This window comes from Mycetomoellerius zeteki, unplaced genomic scaffold (genome assembly GCF_001594055.1).
Source record: "Mycetomoellerius zeteki isolate Tzet28-1 unplaced genomic scaffold, Tzet1.0 scaffold126, whole genome shotgun sequence".
In the NCBI taxonomy this organism is placed as follows: domain Eukaryota; kingdom Metazoa; phylum Arthropoda; class Insecta; order Hymenoptera; family Formicidae; genus Mycetomoellerius; species Mycetomoellerius zeteki.
Genome location: NW_017256190.1, coordinates 235916 through 256056, shown reverse-complemented (window position 1 = coordinate 256056; position 20141 = coordinate 235916). Strand labels below are relative to the sequence as shown.

At 34.6% G+C, this 20141-nt stretch overlaps 1 protein-coding gene across 5 annotated transcripts in view; it reads right to left on the bottom strand.

Annotated features, from left to right (window-relative positions):
- Positions 1–337: 337 nt before the first annotated feature.
- LOC108731384 (vegetative cell wall protein gp1) overlaps positions 338–20141 on the bottom strand; it is a 22780-nt gene continuing 2976 nt past the window's right edge. For 2 of the 5 annotated variants that reach the window (XM_018461687.1, XM_018461686.1), the window contains 6 exons: positions 15173–15328; positions 12981–13081; positions 9525–9604; positions 7298–7591; positions 6792–6929; positions 338–1509 (listed from right to left, as the gene is read on the bottom strand). In XM_018461687.1, the coding sequence (XP_018317189.1) occupies positions 1231–1509; positions 6792–6929; positions 7298–7591; positions 9525–9604; positions 12981–13081; positions 15173–15297 (1017 nt within the window). In that variant the 5' untranslated portion in view covers positions 15298–15328 and the 3' untranslated portion in view covers positions 338–1230. Of the gene's footprint in view, positions 1510–6791; positions 6930–7297; positions 7592–9524; positions 9605–12980; positions 13082–13680; positions 13828–15172; positions 15329–20141 lie in introns of those variants that run through there. The other 3 variants (XM_018461688.1, XM_018461689.1, XM_018461690.1) reach the window with 3 other exon arrangements.

Here is a 20141-nt window from a genome sequence, read left to right as displayed (position 1 = left end):
TGGAAAAAATAAAGATTGTTATCTACCTCTTATATCTTACATTTCATTATAAAATTTAAATATGTGTATAAATATCATGTTACATTTTTAAGTATAGTTTATAATAATAATTACCGGTACATTGTCTAGCATAAATTGTAATATTTATTTATTCACATCGATATGTTACATTATTAAAAATTATTCGTTAGTTAGTTAACGGGCAGATCGTCGCCAAGTCGCATTATCTAACGCGTCGCATTTCAGTGATTCGATACATATCACTTTCTTTCCGAATACATTATTTTGTATTCCGATTGTATGACTCGATCGTTTATTTCGCGGATTTTTATTTGTATTCGATGTTCGTTATTTTCCCAAATCGTGGCCTTCGCAGTAAAAAGCACAATCTGCTGCCACATTGTTGTTCTCCCTTAAGCAATCGCTTGTGATCCGCCACTCTTGTGATTCGTATGGCAAGCGTTAGTCTTGTAAACCTGTAAAATCTGTTCGCAGCGTTAATTCTATCACAACATTGAGTCCACCTAGATCAGAAATTCCCAAACCAGGGATGTCTTCGTACAAATAAGAGTCTAGATTAGAGAAAACAAAGCAGTTTCTTGCGTGAAGAAATAAAATTAATTTTTTAAATAAATAAATAAGCTATTATATCTTTATCCTACCCCCCCTCCCCGTTTCATTATAAATGTAAACATACCTAAGAATTTAGATTAAAAAAAGGAGAACGCGACGCTCACAAGTGTGGGAACTCCGAACGACGATGCTCGAATAATAAATCGAATGCTGTAAATGAGCCAGATTTTCGGTAATTGTTATTAGTTTACGCTACCCTGCAAAGATGAAAGGTAACCGTTCAGTCTCTGTATATACAGGTTCGTTGAAGCTCGAAATCCAGATCGGAAGTCTCTAAAAACCCGGGAAACGCATGATGTGGAATTTCTCTTCAATTAACTGAATCATATTCTGAAAGAGTTGCAGCACAATTCGTGCGCAGATACGCGTGAATGAAGAAAAGAAGAAATCATGTTGCAAAAAAAAAGACGAAATTCTGCATCGAATTTTTTTTTACAGTCGTGATTTTCCTATTCACAAAGAAATCGGCTCTCATGCGTTTCTCTGGTTCTTGCGAATCTCGCAAGATCCGCAAGCAGCGTCCTGAACATCCCAATCGATGAGAAACTCAGGACGATGCCTCGTGCTCGAATGCGTTGCTCGGAAATGGAATATTCGCTAATGTTGATAAGCCGGGGTGAAGTACTGGGTGCCAGGAGGTGCTCGGTAGCCCGGATAGGTGCTGTTCAGGGCGTGTTGCGCGAAGAAACCGCTATAGTCCTTGTGCACTCGACGAGGCCTAACAGCAGGGCCCTTTGCGAGCTCCATCCTGGCACGGTTCTCCGCCTCGAACTGGGCCTTCACGGACGCTGGTGGCCACTTCAGATCTCCTCGCATATTGCCTGTCGCCGGAGCTTTTGTTGCTGCGGGTTGGGCCTGATACACCGGTGCTGGTGCCTGTGGATCAAGAGCGGCGATAATCCCAGATAGAACATAGAGTCATGATTAATAATATCACAAAATGTCATCATGACATCGTTTGATAGTTAAAAATGAACTTATGAGTGACAAATGCGATGAGATGTCCTGACGATATCATTATATGACTTCTGTTATTTCTATTTGAAATAAGAGAGATTGGAAAGACGGAAAATGGCGCAACAAAAAATATCGAGTAACCGAAGTTTTATAATATCATTACGCTCAAGGAGAAAAAATCAAACAACGTCAATATGACGTCAAATTAACATTATTTTGATTTTCTTGTTTTCCTTGGGCGTTTTGTTTACAACCGAGCTAATTTTATATATATATATATAGGTATAAAGTACAAAACTTTTATATAAAGCAAGTATAATTACGAGTTGACGCCAGAAGCCGATAAAAAAACTGTAATTTTTCAACTTTTTTTCGTTTTTCTTACGAAGTCAACTGGTTTGGACTACATTATCACTTATATTTTAGTTGTGGAGAAGGATTTTTAATTCTGTAAAGGCAGTTAGAAAAATACTTATTTGAAAAATAATCGGTAAAATAGCACGACTTTAGGATCCCTTTAAAGACATCCGAGCCAGAAATGTACATGTTGCGCAAAAAAATCGAGACAAAGTGAAATAAAGCAATATTGAGCGATATTGACATAAACATATCAGAGAATAAACAAAATATAGACAGAGCTGTATTTTGCAAATCCAGAATAAATGTACGGAATTTTGCGAGCGACTATGTGTGCCTTCCAACAAGTAACACAAATGACACGGTGTGACACAATGGATCATTACATGCTTGTTGTTTGCCAATGTTAAACAAAGATGACATGATCACTGTGTCGCACTGTGTTGCTTGTTGGAAGGCACCCTATATATGTAGTCGCTCGTCGCCGCGTCGCATCGTAGCGAAAGGGTTGAGGAGTCGAGTATTCAGGACCGTAAATTATGTACACATTAATGCCACCCCCAAGTTGCACGTTTATGGAAGGGATGAGAAGGAACGAGGAAGCATGGAAAAGACATATTAAGGCATTAACGATCACGTGTCTACAATGAATAAAATAAGACACATATATATCAAAGCATCTTATAACAAAAAAGTATTGCATAAAATAAAAAACGAGATTTTTTACCAATCCAATAATAAGCATACAAATATTATATAAATATTTAATTATTTTATATAAATTATATCACATTATATTTTAATTATATTATAATTAATATAAAATGATGTAAAATGATTATATATTACTTCGAATATATATATATATAACAATAGATGTAACAATGTAATATAGCAATAAATGTAAAAATCGAATATTAAACTTCAGGATTCAACATCTGTCCCTGTTGTGTATTGTATTGTAATACACAACAGGGAAAGATATCTGATATCAATATTTTAGTACGAGATATACTCATTTTTACATCGCGATGTGAAAGTGCAAATAATCTAAATGCAAATAACCGTTGTTATATCTATTATTAAAGAAAACTGTTAGCAGAAACCGTTGAGATGTAAACAGCAATAGATACATTGACGTTAATTACATGTAATAATGTTAATGAGAACAAAGGGTCGATTTAACAGTTGTCCGATTTTTATGTATTTACGCGTATATAATAATCGCGTTAATTATACGTCCATGGCTACACTGCGCTTGTCGGTTCAACGAATCAGCAGATGATATCGATTTGATTTGTCAAAGAGACACCTAAATAAGTGACAACTAAGCGAATAAACAGCTGTTTGAATTCGTAAATGAATAATGTGATAAATAAATAATTCTGTTACAATAATAAATGTAGAAATTTAATTACGGTAATTGCCTTAATATTTAATTATTTATCAATGTAAATAGATCAAGTTCTCTTTATTTCTTGACAATTAATGAAATTCTTTACTCTCTTTGACAAGCAATTTAATAACAACATTCTTCCCGTGACAATAATTTTTTAGCATAAAATTTATAATCTCATGTGAGTTTTTACGTACATATAGGATACGTCACGATCATAGTTCAAGTAATATCGAATTTTTATTTACTGAATAAATATACGCATAATAATATACACGTATTTATAGCTAAATTTTCCGTCATGACGGACGTACCTGTCTCGTGTTTAGTACTTGTACGAGCTCGCAGATAAAAAACGAATGACTCGTGCGGAAACCGCGAAGGGATGAGAAGGGTATATATTATATAATAACTGCCCTTTATGTAGTTGTCTGCAGGATTACTCTCCACCCGTCTGTGGTTTCCGCGCAGTGTATTGTTTTTAATGATTTGCGGTTCATACACGAGATAGGTATGTTATATGACAAAGTTACCTAGAGGCAATTGTCTGGAGGACTACCCTCCGTCCCTCTCCATTGTTGCCTCCCTCGCTGGAGCTGATAATGAACAAAGCGTGAGGGTTGGTCGACAGACATGCTCGAGGTTACACCAATTTACAAATTTGTGGTAATCACGACACGAAATTGCTTCCCCTAAACACCCTAAACAGCCTAAACTATCGCAAAAGTATCTATCTTTGAGTTAACAAGCGCATAGTTTATGCACGTATCGTTACCTCTAACACACCCTTTACTCACCCTAACCCGTATACTTATCTTGTAAGTTTCAAAGGAGTCTGAGAACCTTATCGAATATCAATGAAGTCTGAAATTACACTGCTTTGAAATGTAATTAAATATTTGATAAGGTATATTTTCATAGATACAATTGACAATGTGATACACTTGATGTATATTCAACAAGTAAAAGCTGTGCTCTTGTATATCCGAATATATGTATTATCTCAGACGTGAGTAGAAATTCGCGTCAGATAAAAATTCCACCGTCTTATTAAACGACTAAAAAAATCAAAGCAGTTTTTTTTTAAATAAATATATTTGTCATTGTAAAATAGAATTCACTCTCTTATCTCATTATATTAACAGATTCAAATATAGCTTTCATTCGCTATAAATTATGTTTTTTTAAAATTCGAAGTATGTTGCATTACAATTACAATTTTTTATAATTATGTCTCATATAAGATGCAATACAGGATTGAAAAGAAAATTTAAAAATCAAGCGACTATATATTATATGTTCATATCAAATTCGCAACGCTAGCACTAGCTTTTTCCGAAGTTTTGACATTAGCAAACTTTCGATTAAAATTACTCAGAAACTAATATCGCAATCAAAAATCTAACAATACTTTTATGATATAATGCCAGCGCGATCTTTCGATTGCGACCAGTCCGAATAAAATTGGGGCAATCGATATCGAGATCTGAAGATCAAGTCCCGAAAAGTGATCATTTCAGATTTTTAGATTTTTTCAGTCTCACTTATAAACGCACACATGTAAAACGTTTTGTTCATCAAACTGCTTTCACAATGCCTTCATTCAGAGTGAGAGAGAGAGAGAGAGAGAGAGAGAAATTGATTAATTCATTAAGCATTTATTTTAATTCTAGGGCAAGTCCTCTAAGAACTTTAAATACAAGATGAAACAGTGCGCAACACAGCAAAGTACAGGAAAAAAAATTAAAAAATAAAAATAAACGTAAACAATAAAGATAAAAAATTAAAATTAAAAAATTGAAAAAATTAAAGAATAAAAAAATGAGAGAGAGAGAGAGAGAGAGAGAGAGAGAGAGAGAATGATGCCGCAAGACGTCGAACGACATCGGAAACTATTCTGACGATGAGTAATTTTAATCGAAAGTTTGTCGATGTTAAAACTCCAGAAAAGCTAGTGATCACGAATTTGGCAGCAGCACGACATATATAAATATGTCGTTCGCATCAAGTCAAGTAGTCAAGCGGCCTAGCTGTTTCATATTTTTATGCACTTGGCGTCACGATGCTACCGCGTCGCTTGATTCCGTTTTCTTTTTGCAATTAATTTAACAAATAAGAAATAAGATCTGACCGTGTAAATGTACAACATAGTAGAGAGCATCAATTAATTTAAGTTTATTCTTTTAGCATAAGAAACAAAGAAAATCAAGGCTAATGAGAGTACAATGCGATTAAAGAGGCGCAAGTTGTGGTGTAAAAACTTTTTTACTTTACAAGAAAGATGATGCCATCATATTGTAAAGTATCTAATTCTTTCAGACTTTTATCGGATTATATTTGCTAACCGAGAAAATGATTGTATCTTTTTTTTGCGTATTTTCAAAACTCAATTTTGCGAGTACCAGAAATATCTGAAAGAACCGCATTGTTGTTACTAAGGAGAACAAGAAAATAAAAATAATATCAATTTGACGTTATATTGACTGATCATTGATCGAATTTGTCAATTTATGTCATATTTCAGTCAATATAATATTATTTTGACTGTTTTCTTTGGATAGTGATGCAGGAGCTGTATTATTCTTTCGAAGTCATGGATCAGATTAGAAATATCTAGATATTCACAGAAACATCTAGATATTCAGGATATTTTTAGAAGTAAGTTACGGACAAGAGAGATGTAATCGATGCTGCCGGAATGACGACGACGTATATTTAACGGCTGATATGCTGCCAAAGGCAGCTCTCGTTAGAGATCTCGCACGGATACTCTCGCAAAAATATTGTATCGCACCGTGCAACCCACGTCTGATATTAAACGCGACGTTTCGGAAACTCGCGTAATATTTTATCGCTTTATTCTTGGCCGGATCATAGTTGCGCGGGAGTTGTAACATAATATCGGACATAAAACATTACTTTCAAAAAGTGATTAAGGCCTGTTTTCACAAAAGTTATTTGTTCTTAAAATAATTAAGCATTAAAGTCAAAATCATCTCATATACTTTATATTAATTCATTATATTAAATTTTATTTAATAAAATATTACACAATGACTCTAAACTTTAAACTACAAACATAATATACCAATGATTTATTTAAAATGTTTATTTTAAGATTTATATTTACAGATACTTAATAATAACTGCTTCTTCAATAAATGATCGAAAACTGGGACATTTATCTTAAATGACAAATAAGATGATGATGTCCTTATGATATTATTATGACTTCTGTACGAGTGTGTCAACAAAAAATCCAAATGACTTTGATTCTTAACGTCAATAAATAATTTTAAAATCATCATTTGGACTTTTATCGTCAAAATAAAACCATTTTAACTTTCTCTAATTGACTTGATGCGTTCCTTGGGCTTAAAGAACTAGAATTATAATTATTTAGCGACGAGATTTGAGTTCTTTAATCTTGTATGTACCAAACTCTCACCTGCGAGATAGGCGGCTCAGGACGAAGGATGATAGTGGAGGGTGGTGCCTCGAACGCCGCAGGGGTGGATGTATAATAATCGGATAGATTCTGTTGCTGCCTCTGCGGTGCCCGGTCGTATGGATCCTGGGGGTGCTGCTGGAAGAATGCAAAGGGCACAGCGATAAAGATTCGCCCACTGTCGCGAGTGTGTCACACCCACGCGAAGACATTTACGACCGTACCAGTTGCCATCCTGCAAATCTTCCACTATCCTCGCTTGACTAAAACCGTCTCACGCCGCAATGATTCTGAGTGCATGGGTTCTGAGTGCGAGAGACAGAGAGGAAGAGCAACATGCGTTAACTAATAATATATCTCTCGCATAAACATCAACGGCGACGATGCTTCTTACATCCAAGATCGCAAACAATTGCCACGTGCCATCGTTTCTTACCGCGAAATTATCGGCTCTTCATCCAAAATTGCGGAGGACTGACCATCACGTTTATGCAAGCATCACCTACCTGCCAAGGCTGGGTCTGCTGTTGTTGTTGCTGCTGTTGGCTCGGAAACAGGGGATGCTGCTGAGAGAGCGGCGAGGTTGCCGGGGGTGTCACGGGCGCCCAGCTCCTGAGGTTCGTCTGTTGCGGTTGGAAGTACGAGGGCTGTCGCAGGAGCGTGCCGCCAGGACTGATCGGCGACGGGGACGACGGGACGGCGCTCTGTGTCGACGACCGTGCGACCGTCGAGGACGGTTGGGGTGACGGACCCGACGAGGGACTGCTCTGGTACGAGCCGAACTCACCGTACCCACGGGTCTTACCGGAGGAAAACAGATAATTTTGTAGGCTCGAGCGAACGCACGGACTGGTGTCTGTCGTCCCAAAAAGGAGAGAGATGATGCGCGAAGATTTGCGAGAAATAACGCGATGTCTATAATCCTCGTATGTTTATATTATTTATTTAATGCCCGTTTCTATCAATGTATTCAATTAACTTTTCATCCCTTTCTAGTCCTAAGAATTTAAAAAAGATGAGCAAATTGAATCGAGATTATAATTAATCTACATTGGTAGAAACGGGCATAAATCATCTCTTTTAAATACTGGACGTTCCTCAAGTCATTAATGTTGTTAACACTATTTGCACAATAAAAAATTAGAAACTGATAATTTGAATAAATAGAACGATAAGGAGATTTATGGAATTGATGTATAAAAAAATGACCATCGGATAAGTGATAAAATATCAAAGCAGAGAGATTAGTTGTTACTGTGTGTGTGTGTGAATCTCGAATTATCATTAAGAATCTAGACTTGTATATGTAAAATAAAATATTTATACAAAAAAATTTTTACATTACGTTACATTACATTACATTTTTACATTATATTCAAACTAGATAGATGCAGAAAATAATTTTGTTCGATTATCAAAATAATTATGTAGAATATTCAAACTGATTACTAATGAAGGTATAAGATTAACTCTTTAATTATATTTAATCGAATTAATTCATATATTATTCTCGATTGTATTTAGATTAAAAATTTTTCAAAATCTGGCCGCGATTCGCTCGAGCCAAGCATCGTCGGTTTTATCAAAAGGGACGAGCACCAATTTGACAACAATCTATCGTTTTTTCTTTTTTCGCTTCCTGCAAATAATTAATCGGTAAACCTGCCTCGACGACCGCAATGGGCGGATTCGCGTGTTCAAGAAATACAATGATATTCGAATGCCGCTTTGTATAGTAAACTTTCTAACGATATCGATATTCACTGCGTGCGAGTCAGAGATGGAACATGTCGTATCGATTTTTCGTTTAATGAAACAATAATGTATAAAATATTGATTATTATAATCGCTACAGTTGTTACAAAGTTTTATTTTATTCTTCGTTAAAGACGACAATATTTCAGTCGATTTTTTTATTTGAAGCATAATTATTCCGAGATTTAATGACAATTTAAAAAAATTGCTTGAAATCGACTTCAATTTTATCGAAGAATATGCCATGCAGCCAAAATTGCTGACTTAATTTAGAGACTTGCGATATATATCGCGTATTTGTTCTCCATCTCTGCTCCGAGCGAAATAGGACTGATACGCATACACAGAGAAGAACGAGCGTGAACAATACATAAAAGAAACACGTAACGAACATCGTTGCACTCACACGCATGGCAAGATGCAGGAGAAGCTATCGCACTAAATGGAGATAAAAAATATTACGAAAAAAGAATGCATTCAACACGTAGACATTCAAAAGTATATCCGTGTCCTTTCGGGGATTCTTGAAAATGTCACGATCTAATTGCTTCATTATATGCTCGTTATATCTATATCCTCATTTCGTCTGTATGAAATGATAAGTGTACTCTTTTTAAATTCTTTGGAGTGAGACTTCATTCTTTTTAAAAGACTTTTTAAAAGAAATTTACTTTAAAGAATTTATAGAGAGTTGCTACGCTAACAAGAGAAAGGGCAGCAGGTCTTCAAAATTTGATTTCAACATTTTTGCAATAAATATTACACCATGATGCAATTAATTTTTTTCTTATCATCAATATTTTATCATCATTTCGCTTTCGATGAATTTGTATTACTGTTCGAAAAATAAGAGTTGCAAACTTTTTTTGTTGTCATTGCCTTTTGTCTTATTGAAGCAGCATAAAATGATGGGACAACGAAATCTGATTCTTTAGCGCGAAAATATGTACACACGTATCTAATTATCTGTTATATTACCTTCGCTTGGACGGGAGCTTGCTCGATGTAGTCGAAGTCTTGATCCTCTGGGGGCGGTGGCCAAGCTACTCGTTTGAGACCTAAGATAATAATAGAGTTTCGTAGAGACAAAGATCAGTTTGGCGAGGTATGAAATTTCTTAGTTTATGATAGCAATCATATACTGCGATATATCTGTGTTAATCAATTGGATTTGGACAAATTCGCTTGAATTATATCATACAGATATGAGTTCTTTAAAGACGAGACTTTAACATTAAAAGTACTGAGCGATCATCATTGACATGTTTCAATGTTTTAGATAATTAAAATTATTTTTTGTGTGTATAAAAAATAGGATTCTAAAACTTTTTGATTTTTCAATAATTATGTCCTTTATATTGAAGAAATATTATTTTCATCACTTTCTTTATTTTCACAGTAATCTATTCGCTTAGTATTTTAAGAGTAAGAAACCTTAGAGTACTTTTAGCGTTACACAGTTTACGAGAGGATAAAAATGGTATTTTTGAATACCGACGTCTTCTGTAGATTAATGTAAATTTGAGAAAACTGATACTGTATTATTAAAATTATAATCGATTTCGATAGACGATAAAGAAAGAGTCACTCATTTATCGTGTCACTAACGTCATCAATGTCTCGCATATTGATTTAATCGCGATTTTTCATCGAACCGCCGTCATCAATTTTCGTCAATGACGCACTTGATTCAACTTTATTCACACGATGGCTCGCAGCAATGTCGTTTTTTCCGCAAAATTTCTTTCATCATTCCATCAAAATAGTATCTAACGACGTGCACAATTTTAATTTAACTGTGTCACGCGGCTCTCGTATTATATCGATCGCATGCACCGCGTGTCGCAACAGGCGGCCGAATATTACGACATCCATATGGGGTCGCGCGTCGTTAATCGTGCAAAGTGCAAACGCATATTTCCTGGCAACTAATAAACCCGCCTGGACCCTATTCGTCCACATACCGATGCGATACCCAGCGAGCTCGCTGGTTCGGCCGCCACAGCGATCAGGAACGCGACTCTGCCAAAACAGGCATCCGCCAGCTACTAACGCTATGCGGAGTCACCTGTACTTTTCATTATCGCGGAAACTAGCTGGCTACCGATTTTAGAGCCTTTCTGGTGACCAGCCAAAGAGTGGGGCTTGACATTGTGCCCGATCAGGGTGGGGCAGCGTCCTTCTCTGTTAAATCTATAGTGTGAAATTTAACTTAATTTAAGTCGCCGCTGCTCCTACTAAATATGTCCTTATTTTAGACTAAAAAACGATTATTAAATTTGACACTGTACAAAGTGTTTCCTGTAACTTGATCATTTAAAATATCGCCGTTGTTTTTGAGATATATATATATACATATAGGTATATATATAGATATCTATATCATTTATATGAATTATAATATAAGCGGATTCTCGTTTTAATAGTAAGTTTATTCTTGGCGAATTTAGCATCGAAAACGCGCGCTTGACATTCGGATACAATGATTCTCCGCTCTAATTGAAGACAACTTTTAGGAGGTGAATCAATGCGGCGTGTTTCACAAAGAGGGCCTTTCTCGAACACAACGCACGCGGTGTTCGGACGGAGGTGCTCGTGTGTTTTGCGAAAACACGTTGCTAATCTGGTGAACTCGCGTCTTTGAGCCGTGGCCAAAGAGTAATGGTTGTGTCATGCTAAATTGAAAACGTGTTGCCAACGATAGTGGCATTAACTCAAGGAGCTGATGTCGCCCCAGGCCAGGTGATCGATGACTGATAATATTTGTATCTGTGACTCATTATCGTTCTGAAAGTTCTTTTAAAGAGAACCTAAAGTGGTTTATTTTACCAATTATTTTTTAAATAATTTTTCTAACTACTTTTATATACACAGATTTAAAAGTTCTTTTCTACTCCTACACAATTAAAGTATAAATGATAATGTAGTCCAAATTGGTCGACTTTATGCCAAAAACAAAAGAAATTGTTAGAAAATGACAGTTTTGTTATTGGCTCACAATCAGTAGAAAAAGGAATTTTGTAACTGTTGTAAAATTCTTTAATATGATTAGTCTTGCCTTTAGTTCCTCTCTTGGATCTAATAAATAAATCAATCATATTATAAAGAATTTTACAACAGTAAACTGCTTTTTCCGTTGAACGTAGCCATTGGCTTCTTGCGTCTATTCGTAACAATATTCGCTTTATACTTCTCTTGTACGTATAAAACAATCTTGGTTTAGACTAGAGATTACATGAATAAACAATGTTGAATTCTTAGATTTAGGCTTAGATACCTAATATACGTATGAAAGATTAGTTAACGCGAATTCGATTGGACGCATTCAGTGCGCACTGTGGTGGACATTAAAGTCGTCGTACACAAAATAACATAAAGAAATGTTTATAAATAAACATAGAAATCGATTAAATCGTGAAATACTCAATACATTTTATTGTACTATTACAGATAAAATATGTATTTCATAATTCGAAATATTTGCATTTCATTTTTCATACTCAAATTAAATCAGTGTACAACGGCTTAATACGCACCAATGCTTTCAATCGAATTCGTCATTAATTAGAAAATTTATACGTATATACCGGGTGTCCCGTAAAGACCCGAACAACGCTTAAAGGGAGATTCCTAAGATCATTTTGAGACGAAAATTCTAATATCAAAATGTCGAACTATAATAATTTTTTTAATTATAAGCTAACTTTAAATGCTTATAAGTAAAAAACCATTTTACTTTTATAAAAAGTAGCCTCTAATATTATTTTTGGATTATTTCTTTTGAACATTCTGAGATGAAAATCCTAATACGAAAATATCGAGGCTATAATATATAGTTTTCGAATTACACATTATCTTTAACCAGTTATAATTCAAAAGTTATTATAGCCTCAACATTTTGGTATTAGAATTTTTGTCAAAATGATCTCAGGAATCTCCCCTTAAGCGTTGTTCGGGTCTTTACGGGACACCCGGTATATGTGTGTGTACAATATAGATGTAACAATAACATATCAATGACACATAAATCGTATGTGTATAACTCTTACTGGATCCACAAAACTGATGACTTTAGGATCCCCTGGAGGCTCAGATACACTTTAGTGAATGAATTGAACGCAAATTTGTCCGAGTAAACAGGTCAATCTAAATTCATATTAAAGTAGACATACGATACTTGCTTTCCTGCTGGATTGCTAGCTGAGCTAGATTAGATTTTTGCCACCGTATTGACTGCGATGTTGGTATTGTCAATACGATGGCAAGATTCTGATCCAGCTAGCAATTTCCAGCAGGAAAACAAGCATCAGTGCCGCAGGCTTTAAGTATCAGTCTGTCGTTATCAAATTATGGACGTTATGATCTTCCTAATCCTAATCTTAAATTACATTTTCTAGAAATATGTAAATTTTGCAGAGGCATTTCTTCACTTACCAGGTTGACCACCGCGCTGCCTCGCTTCTTCTTCTTCGAGCATACGTAGAACCGCGCTGTTCTGCAAGTTCGCTGGTTTGGCCAACTGACTGAAGTCGATCCTGGAAAAAGAGATTTCCACGTTTAAGTTCGACTCGCTAATAATATTTCGAATGCTACAGAAACATCCATATGAATAAAATGAAATAGTTGCTTCCGCTTTTGCTTCTCGGAAAATAACGTTGCGACAATTATGGATGAAACGTCGTAACTATGTTTACTTTAACGCTTAAATAATATGAAGCGCGCATTATAATTTTTTTGCAGATTTATATGACTGAAAAAATATGTTAATTCCTGACAACAGTGACATTCATAAACAAATATTTTAAAATATAAAGTCGATTTTTTATAATAAAAGAAAATATAGAAAATATTTGCTTCATACACTGAACAAAATGTTCTGATTAAACCAACAAAAGGACTCAAAAAGAACGACATTTTAACGAGAACAAACAGAATTTCTGATTATTATAATCAGAAATTTTGCTCGGTGTTAAAATGTTATTTGGAGTTCTTTCCTTGATTTAATTAGAACGTTTTTTTGGTTAGCGTTTACAAAAATCACGAATTTGCAGAAAGGAAGAAAGAGGCAAGATCTCATGAAAGAGAAGGTTCAGAAGAATCTCCAAGATTTTAAGGATCGAAAATCGAAGGTCACCTTTTCGTGGCGATCATCTCGACAGGATGTAATCTCAAAGCGGCAAGGATAATAGAAAGAACGATTACAATGGTGAAGAAGAACGGAACAGCAGGCGAACCGGTGCGCGTCCACGGTCCATCAAACGCGAAACTAAGTCAAGTACGAAGATGAGACGCGGCGGTGCAAGCCGTCGTTTTCGCGCAGGCCGGTGATTCGGTTTGCCGAAAATAACTGACGTTGCGAACGGAATCGACGCCGACGGCTGATTCATGCGACCGGCGTCGTCGCGCGACCGACTGACATCGGCCGATACACGAACGATTGCATGACACCACGTGGACCACGAGCTGATGATTGACGCAAGGTGGTCGCCGGGATTTAGTTCAGATTCGCCACGCGGTTTCGCTCGTGAGTCATCCGAGTCGATTGACTTTTCACCTGTGGGATCTGAATTTGATCCGGACTAGGTCAAGGGATGTGTATTTAGGTTGAAGTAAAGAGTCTAGCAGAATCTGAACGCGATTTTATCAAAGTCCTACGAATAAAAAAGGTACATATACAGTTTCTTGTATACATGATGTGGCAATAAAATTCGGAGAATGTTATGAGAAAGTAAATACCATACTTAATTGATACACAAACCTTTATTGTCCTTCAAAGTAATCTCCCCTAGAGACAATATATTTCCGATAATTTTCGTATAGCTGCGGAAACTCTGTGAAAATGTCCGGAAACTGTATGAACGTTGTTGGAAATATATTGCCTCTATAAGGGAGGATTATTTGGGATAATAAAGGTCATTTATGTTAATTAAGTGGTGTTTATTTTCTCATAACATTTATTGCCAAACTTTATATTGCCATACCACTCATTTTAACTTATAATCTCACTCTTTAATATTAATTAAGACTACAGAGTGAGATAGTACAATATATATTATACCTTCCTTTCTCGTGAAATTTTGACAAAATTGCTCGTGGCCCTTGTTATAGAACCTTTATAGACTGAAATAAATAAAATAGTACGCAATGATTTTTCTCATGAAACTGGTAACGATTATTCTAAAATATTTAAAAAGATAAATATTCATTCGACAGGTATTAAAAATCAACGATTATAATATATTTATTGTTGGAAAGTGATTACTATTACAGAGTAGAACTCCTTTTATCTGCACTTCATTTATACGAACAAGTTTGCTCAGTTCTAAATATACGAATTCATAGCTGAGCTTTTATGACGCTATAGATGCTATAGTTTGAATAATAGGAGCTTGACGTACTCGACTTTAGTTTTCTGAACGTCAGCTGTTATTATCGGAACTAATAAATTCTGGTACTACGATAGAGAAAAGAACAAGTGAGTTTTTATTATTCGAACCATTCGATTATCAGAACTGTCTTGTTCCTTGACATTAAGATAAATAGAGTTCTATTGTATTGTAAAAATTCATTTGTAAATGTGAATCTTTATTTTATTTATTCTAACTCTTTTATTTGGTACAACTTACCCGACTGCACCGTTAGCCAGAATTTGAGTCTGTCTATCTAAAGTTTCCTGTATCGCCTGTGGCGAATACAAATTGATAGGAGAGTTGAACTGTTTGTTTACTAATCTCGCTTTTTGCGTGGCCATGTTAATGCCTCAGTCTACTCTCGACTTTATACTGTAACATAAAAAATATGATTGTATAGAAAAGAAATAATACACAAGATACTTAACATTTTAAACGCCTAAGTTTTAATATCTAATATTTAATAAAAAATTTGTTATTAATTGTAAGGTACTAGTATTTATGTAATACATAAAAATTATATACGGAAAATAGAAAAAGAGCATCTATATTTGACGTTAGATTTCTTTTCGGCGGAAGTTGTCAACAACATTAAACCGTCGCAAATAGAATTATTTAATAAATCGTCGCAGAGAATCAATTTGTCATGATGAGACAGCGACGAATTCACGTGACGAACGATGCATTCCTCTGTTTCGACACGTATGCTTCGATTCGATCGTACTTAAATCGTCGAGATGGTATAAACCACTAGCTGAAATATTGTCCCACAGATTACACGATTTCATATGATTTCATCTGATTACAAATAATTTTTTTCACTACATATATAAAGTCATTTGGTAAAATATACAATTTTATTTAATATTATACAATGATTTCTCGTGGTTGCATATATATAATTATCGGATTATACATAGAGATTTCATATGAATTTTATAATGATTTCGAGAACTCTGTCTCACGATTACATTAATGGATCAATTCTAAGCAGAATCGTAAGACTCGTAATGTGTTCTCGTAAAACATGTATATAAGAATTTATGACTAGTATTCTAATTTTATGCTTATGTATCGTAAGACGTATGATTATATATATATATTCGTAAATATCTACGATTTCTTGTAAATTTTATGGCTAGTAAGAAGCTGTCTGAAAAAATATTGTATAAAGGTACAAGCACTTAAAAATTCTTACAAGTCTTACAGGAACATGTATCGCCTTACGATTTTGTTTAGAATTTAGGCATAAGTGGTTATCCTCTCGTAAATCGTGCGAAGCTGAAGAGCAAAAGCAATTTTGGTAAGTGGGTCACGAGCTATCGTTTCTCATGATCGTTCAATGATCATTCAGCGATTGTTTGGCTCAATTCCGTGAGATGCGATCGATGCCATTAACGGATTCTATGGTTTGCTAGAAAGTGTGGCATTAAATTCCCGGTCTCGTGCCAAGAAATCCATGCAGGGACGCACGCGTTGAAAGATATCGCGCGTTTAGGCAAAGAAGAAAAAAATAAATCGTTTCTTGTCCACGATTTACACTCAGAGAAAAAAATATAATAGTAACAATTATACAAGTTTCATATGTAAAATTAATGTATGTTAAATTATGTAGTTACTACAATTATAAAGAGTGTAGACTATATATATATTAGTTTAAAGTATAACGTTGTATACAAATAAGCAAATATTGTTATGAATCGATGCTAGAAATCAATAACATTAAACTGTAATTTTCCAACCTCTCTTTTTCATTTTTGGCATAAAGTCAAACCTTTTTCACTGTAAAAAGAAATGTGTTTCTTGTCTCCATTTTTTAAACACTTAAAGATATTTTAATTTTAAACTTTTTCAATAGACAAAACGTGTTTGGATTTCAAACGCATAGTGTTTTAAATCCAAACACGTAGTGTTTTGTCTATTTAAAAAGTTTAAAACTAAAATATCTTTAAGTATTTAAAAAATAGAGTCAAGAATAAAACATTTTAATATCTTAAAATTAAACACTTCTTTTTTCAGTGTTGGACTACATTATACTGTTTATACTTTAATTGTGGAAAAGAATTAAATCTGTATATAAAGGCAGTTAGAAAAAAATTTATTTGAAAAATGATTAGTAAAACACAAACGACTTTAAGATTCTTAACGTCGGAGAATTTTAAAAGCCGGGAAATCCATAGAGTGGAGACGCGAAGAGCCATATTACAATGAAAAAAGAATCTGGTTGTATTAATTGGAATTCTGATTGAAAATGGATTCGATTTTTCTGATTAAATCTATTATAATTAGAGGTCCTCTAATAAAAGCTTGAATATAAGAGAGTCACTTTTGAGTCGGCCATGTTTTAACAATTCCTGAGAAAGAGAAAGAGAGAAAGAAATAGATAAGGAACAGATAGAACAGAATGAGAAAGAGAAAGAAATAATAAATTGTGTATATCTTCTCTCTCACAGATTTTTTTTGAAACTACTACCCTTACATATGAAATTGTGGTTCGTGTCCAGACTTTTATTGGAGGATCTCTAATTATACTTCTAATTGAAATAACTATATAATTCTGATATGATTAAAATCTTCTGATTCGTTCATTTTCAACTAGAAATTTTTCTGGTGTAAAAGTACTAAATATCTTTGTGAACTTTTGCAGAAAATTTTTCAAGCTTCGTGTTAGAGAAAGCTTTCGAAGAGATATTTCCTGATTCTCAGGAACTATCGTAGCAAAATCTTTCTTCAAGGCTTCCCGTTTAAATTTATCGAGGTCGCGAACGCTTTAAAAAACGGGACTATGATGTCCCTCCTGATGCACTCCTACCTTGATACTCGATATTTGCTGTTAACATCTTGTTTTTTCTCTTGAAGAAACAAATCGAATACGCTTCATTAAATGCTTCTCCTCGCGGAATTGCAACGATCTATTTTTAATGCATTTTCCTTGCGATCTCATACGCGTTTCACATTTTATTCATAACTTGGAACGTATTTATATCTCCTAGTCATAAATACGAAAATTACGTTCTCATGTTTCTTCCTTTCCACTGAGTATCCTCGTATAATTTAATTGTAAAACACTTTTATGCCACAAAATCACCTGAGGCAATACATTTTCCAAACAGTTGCAAGTTATATTGTTATTCTTATATATGTTTAACATTTTTAAAGAAAATTGGCAATAAATGTTCGTCCATATTATCGTTAATCAAATCTAATCTTGTTGAAAAGCTTCGAAGAATGCTTGTTTACTATTTCAACAGCAATTATATAATATTTTATTTAACTTAAAAAACAAATCTTTAAAAACTGAATAATAAATAAAATTTCTTTCTTTTCTGATTCGATTGCACAGACCTAGTTTAACACCCGAAAACCTCGGATTCTCGCTGACGCGTCCCTGCTGGACGGCCACCGGTGCCTACCGCGGTTATTTTTGCCTACAAAATTCCTCCGAATATATCTACATCGTCCGCAAAATCTCTACTTCTTCCCCCTCCTACACCAGCTAGTCTTTGGAGCCCATTCCTCGTGGGTCGTATTGAATTACATTAAAGTTTGTATGCCGCGATAAAAGAACGACCTGCCATCGATGTCGATCTAACAATAGCATGTATCAACCGGTGCTGTCGTTCAATGCCGAGGTTGTTGACGAATTCCTCGCAATGTTTTCTTGCTAATAATAAGAATCACGTAAATTATCACGTAAGTTTTGAAATAAATACCGAAGGATTGGTCTTATCTCTCGTCGAGATAAACTTTAATATTCAATTCTAATCGATATCGAATTCTTTACAAATTAAAAAAAGATGAACAATAATAGCAAATTTAATTGGACACACTCAGTATGCACTCAGTGCATATTAAAACCGTCGTACACAAATTGATCGACGTAAAGGTATTTAATATAAATACAAAATCAAGGTTGAACCATTTTTCTAATTTTAAAATTAGAGAAAAATGAAGAATTAATTGAATCGAGATTAATATTAAATCATATTGATAGAGAGAGAGGGGGGAGGGAGGAGAGAGAGAGAGAGAGAGAGAGGGAAGGGAATGGCTATGAAAAATATATCTCTAGTTGGAATTCTGATTGAAAATGGGCGAATTAGAATTTTCTAGTTGAATCTATTAAATTTTAGTTGAGATAATCGGAATTCTGATTGATATAATCTTTTGATTCGTCCATTTTCAATCAGATCTTTTTCTTAATATGGAATCTGCAGCCTTAAAGATTTAAAATGTTGGGGTTGTCAAAGGATTTAACGGCGCAAGTTGGACGGATGCTCGAAGCGAAGTTTTCTTTCGAAAATCCGTGAAAATGCAAGGGGAACTGCTTTCCTCTGCCGGAATCCACGGGGACCGGCCGGTTTCCTTTACATAACTCGCATCTATTCCAAGCTGCGGCATTTGGACGACGGCGTTTGCTCGGCCGCGTCGAAACTGGTCGAAATCCACTTCGACTACTTTACGCGTACACCGTGCCAGATTCCATCGAGAAAAAATCCTATAATATTAATACGCAATATAATAATAATACAGATTCCTCGAGATTCTCGATCGTTTATCATGGAAGAGCGAGCATAGAATCAATGAGCGCCGATATTTGATCGCTGATACGACAATGCCGTATGATTTCTCAGAGATGCAATTAAAGGGCTTGCTGTAACAAAGTAAATGATATAATATTACATAAGACACATAAGATAGACTGAAAGTGACTAAAATGGTCAATTGGATTATAGTGAAGAAAAAAACTTGGTGTGCCCGAATCGCATTAAAACGCCATATTTTAGGATCAATTTTTATAATACAAAAATTATTTGCAATTACGGATTATATAATAAAAAGGATATTACATACAATATCTCCTACAGATATACACAATACATGAAAGAACAAGGAAAAAGTGTTAATAATTGTTTAGTATTCTTATAAATTTGTTACATATAATGTTTCCATATCTAAATATTATAAATATTATGTTAAATATTATTTCTCCATATAAATTTATATCACATCTATTATTTGTGAGTATATTTTCATATTCTACAAATTATGTCACTATATACAGGGTGTTTCCAAATTAAATGGCAAAACTTCGGGAGCGTGTAGAGGAGTAAAAAACTAAGAAAAAAAGTCCTATAGACATATGCTCCTTTTTGCTTTGTTTCGCAGGAAATCACGAAAAAAGAAA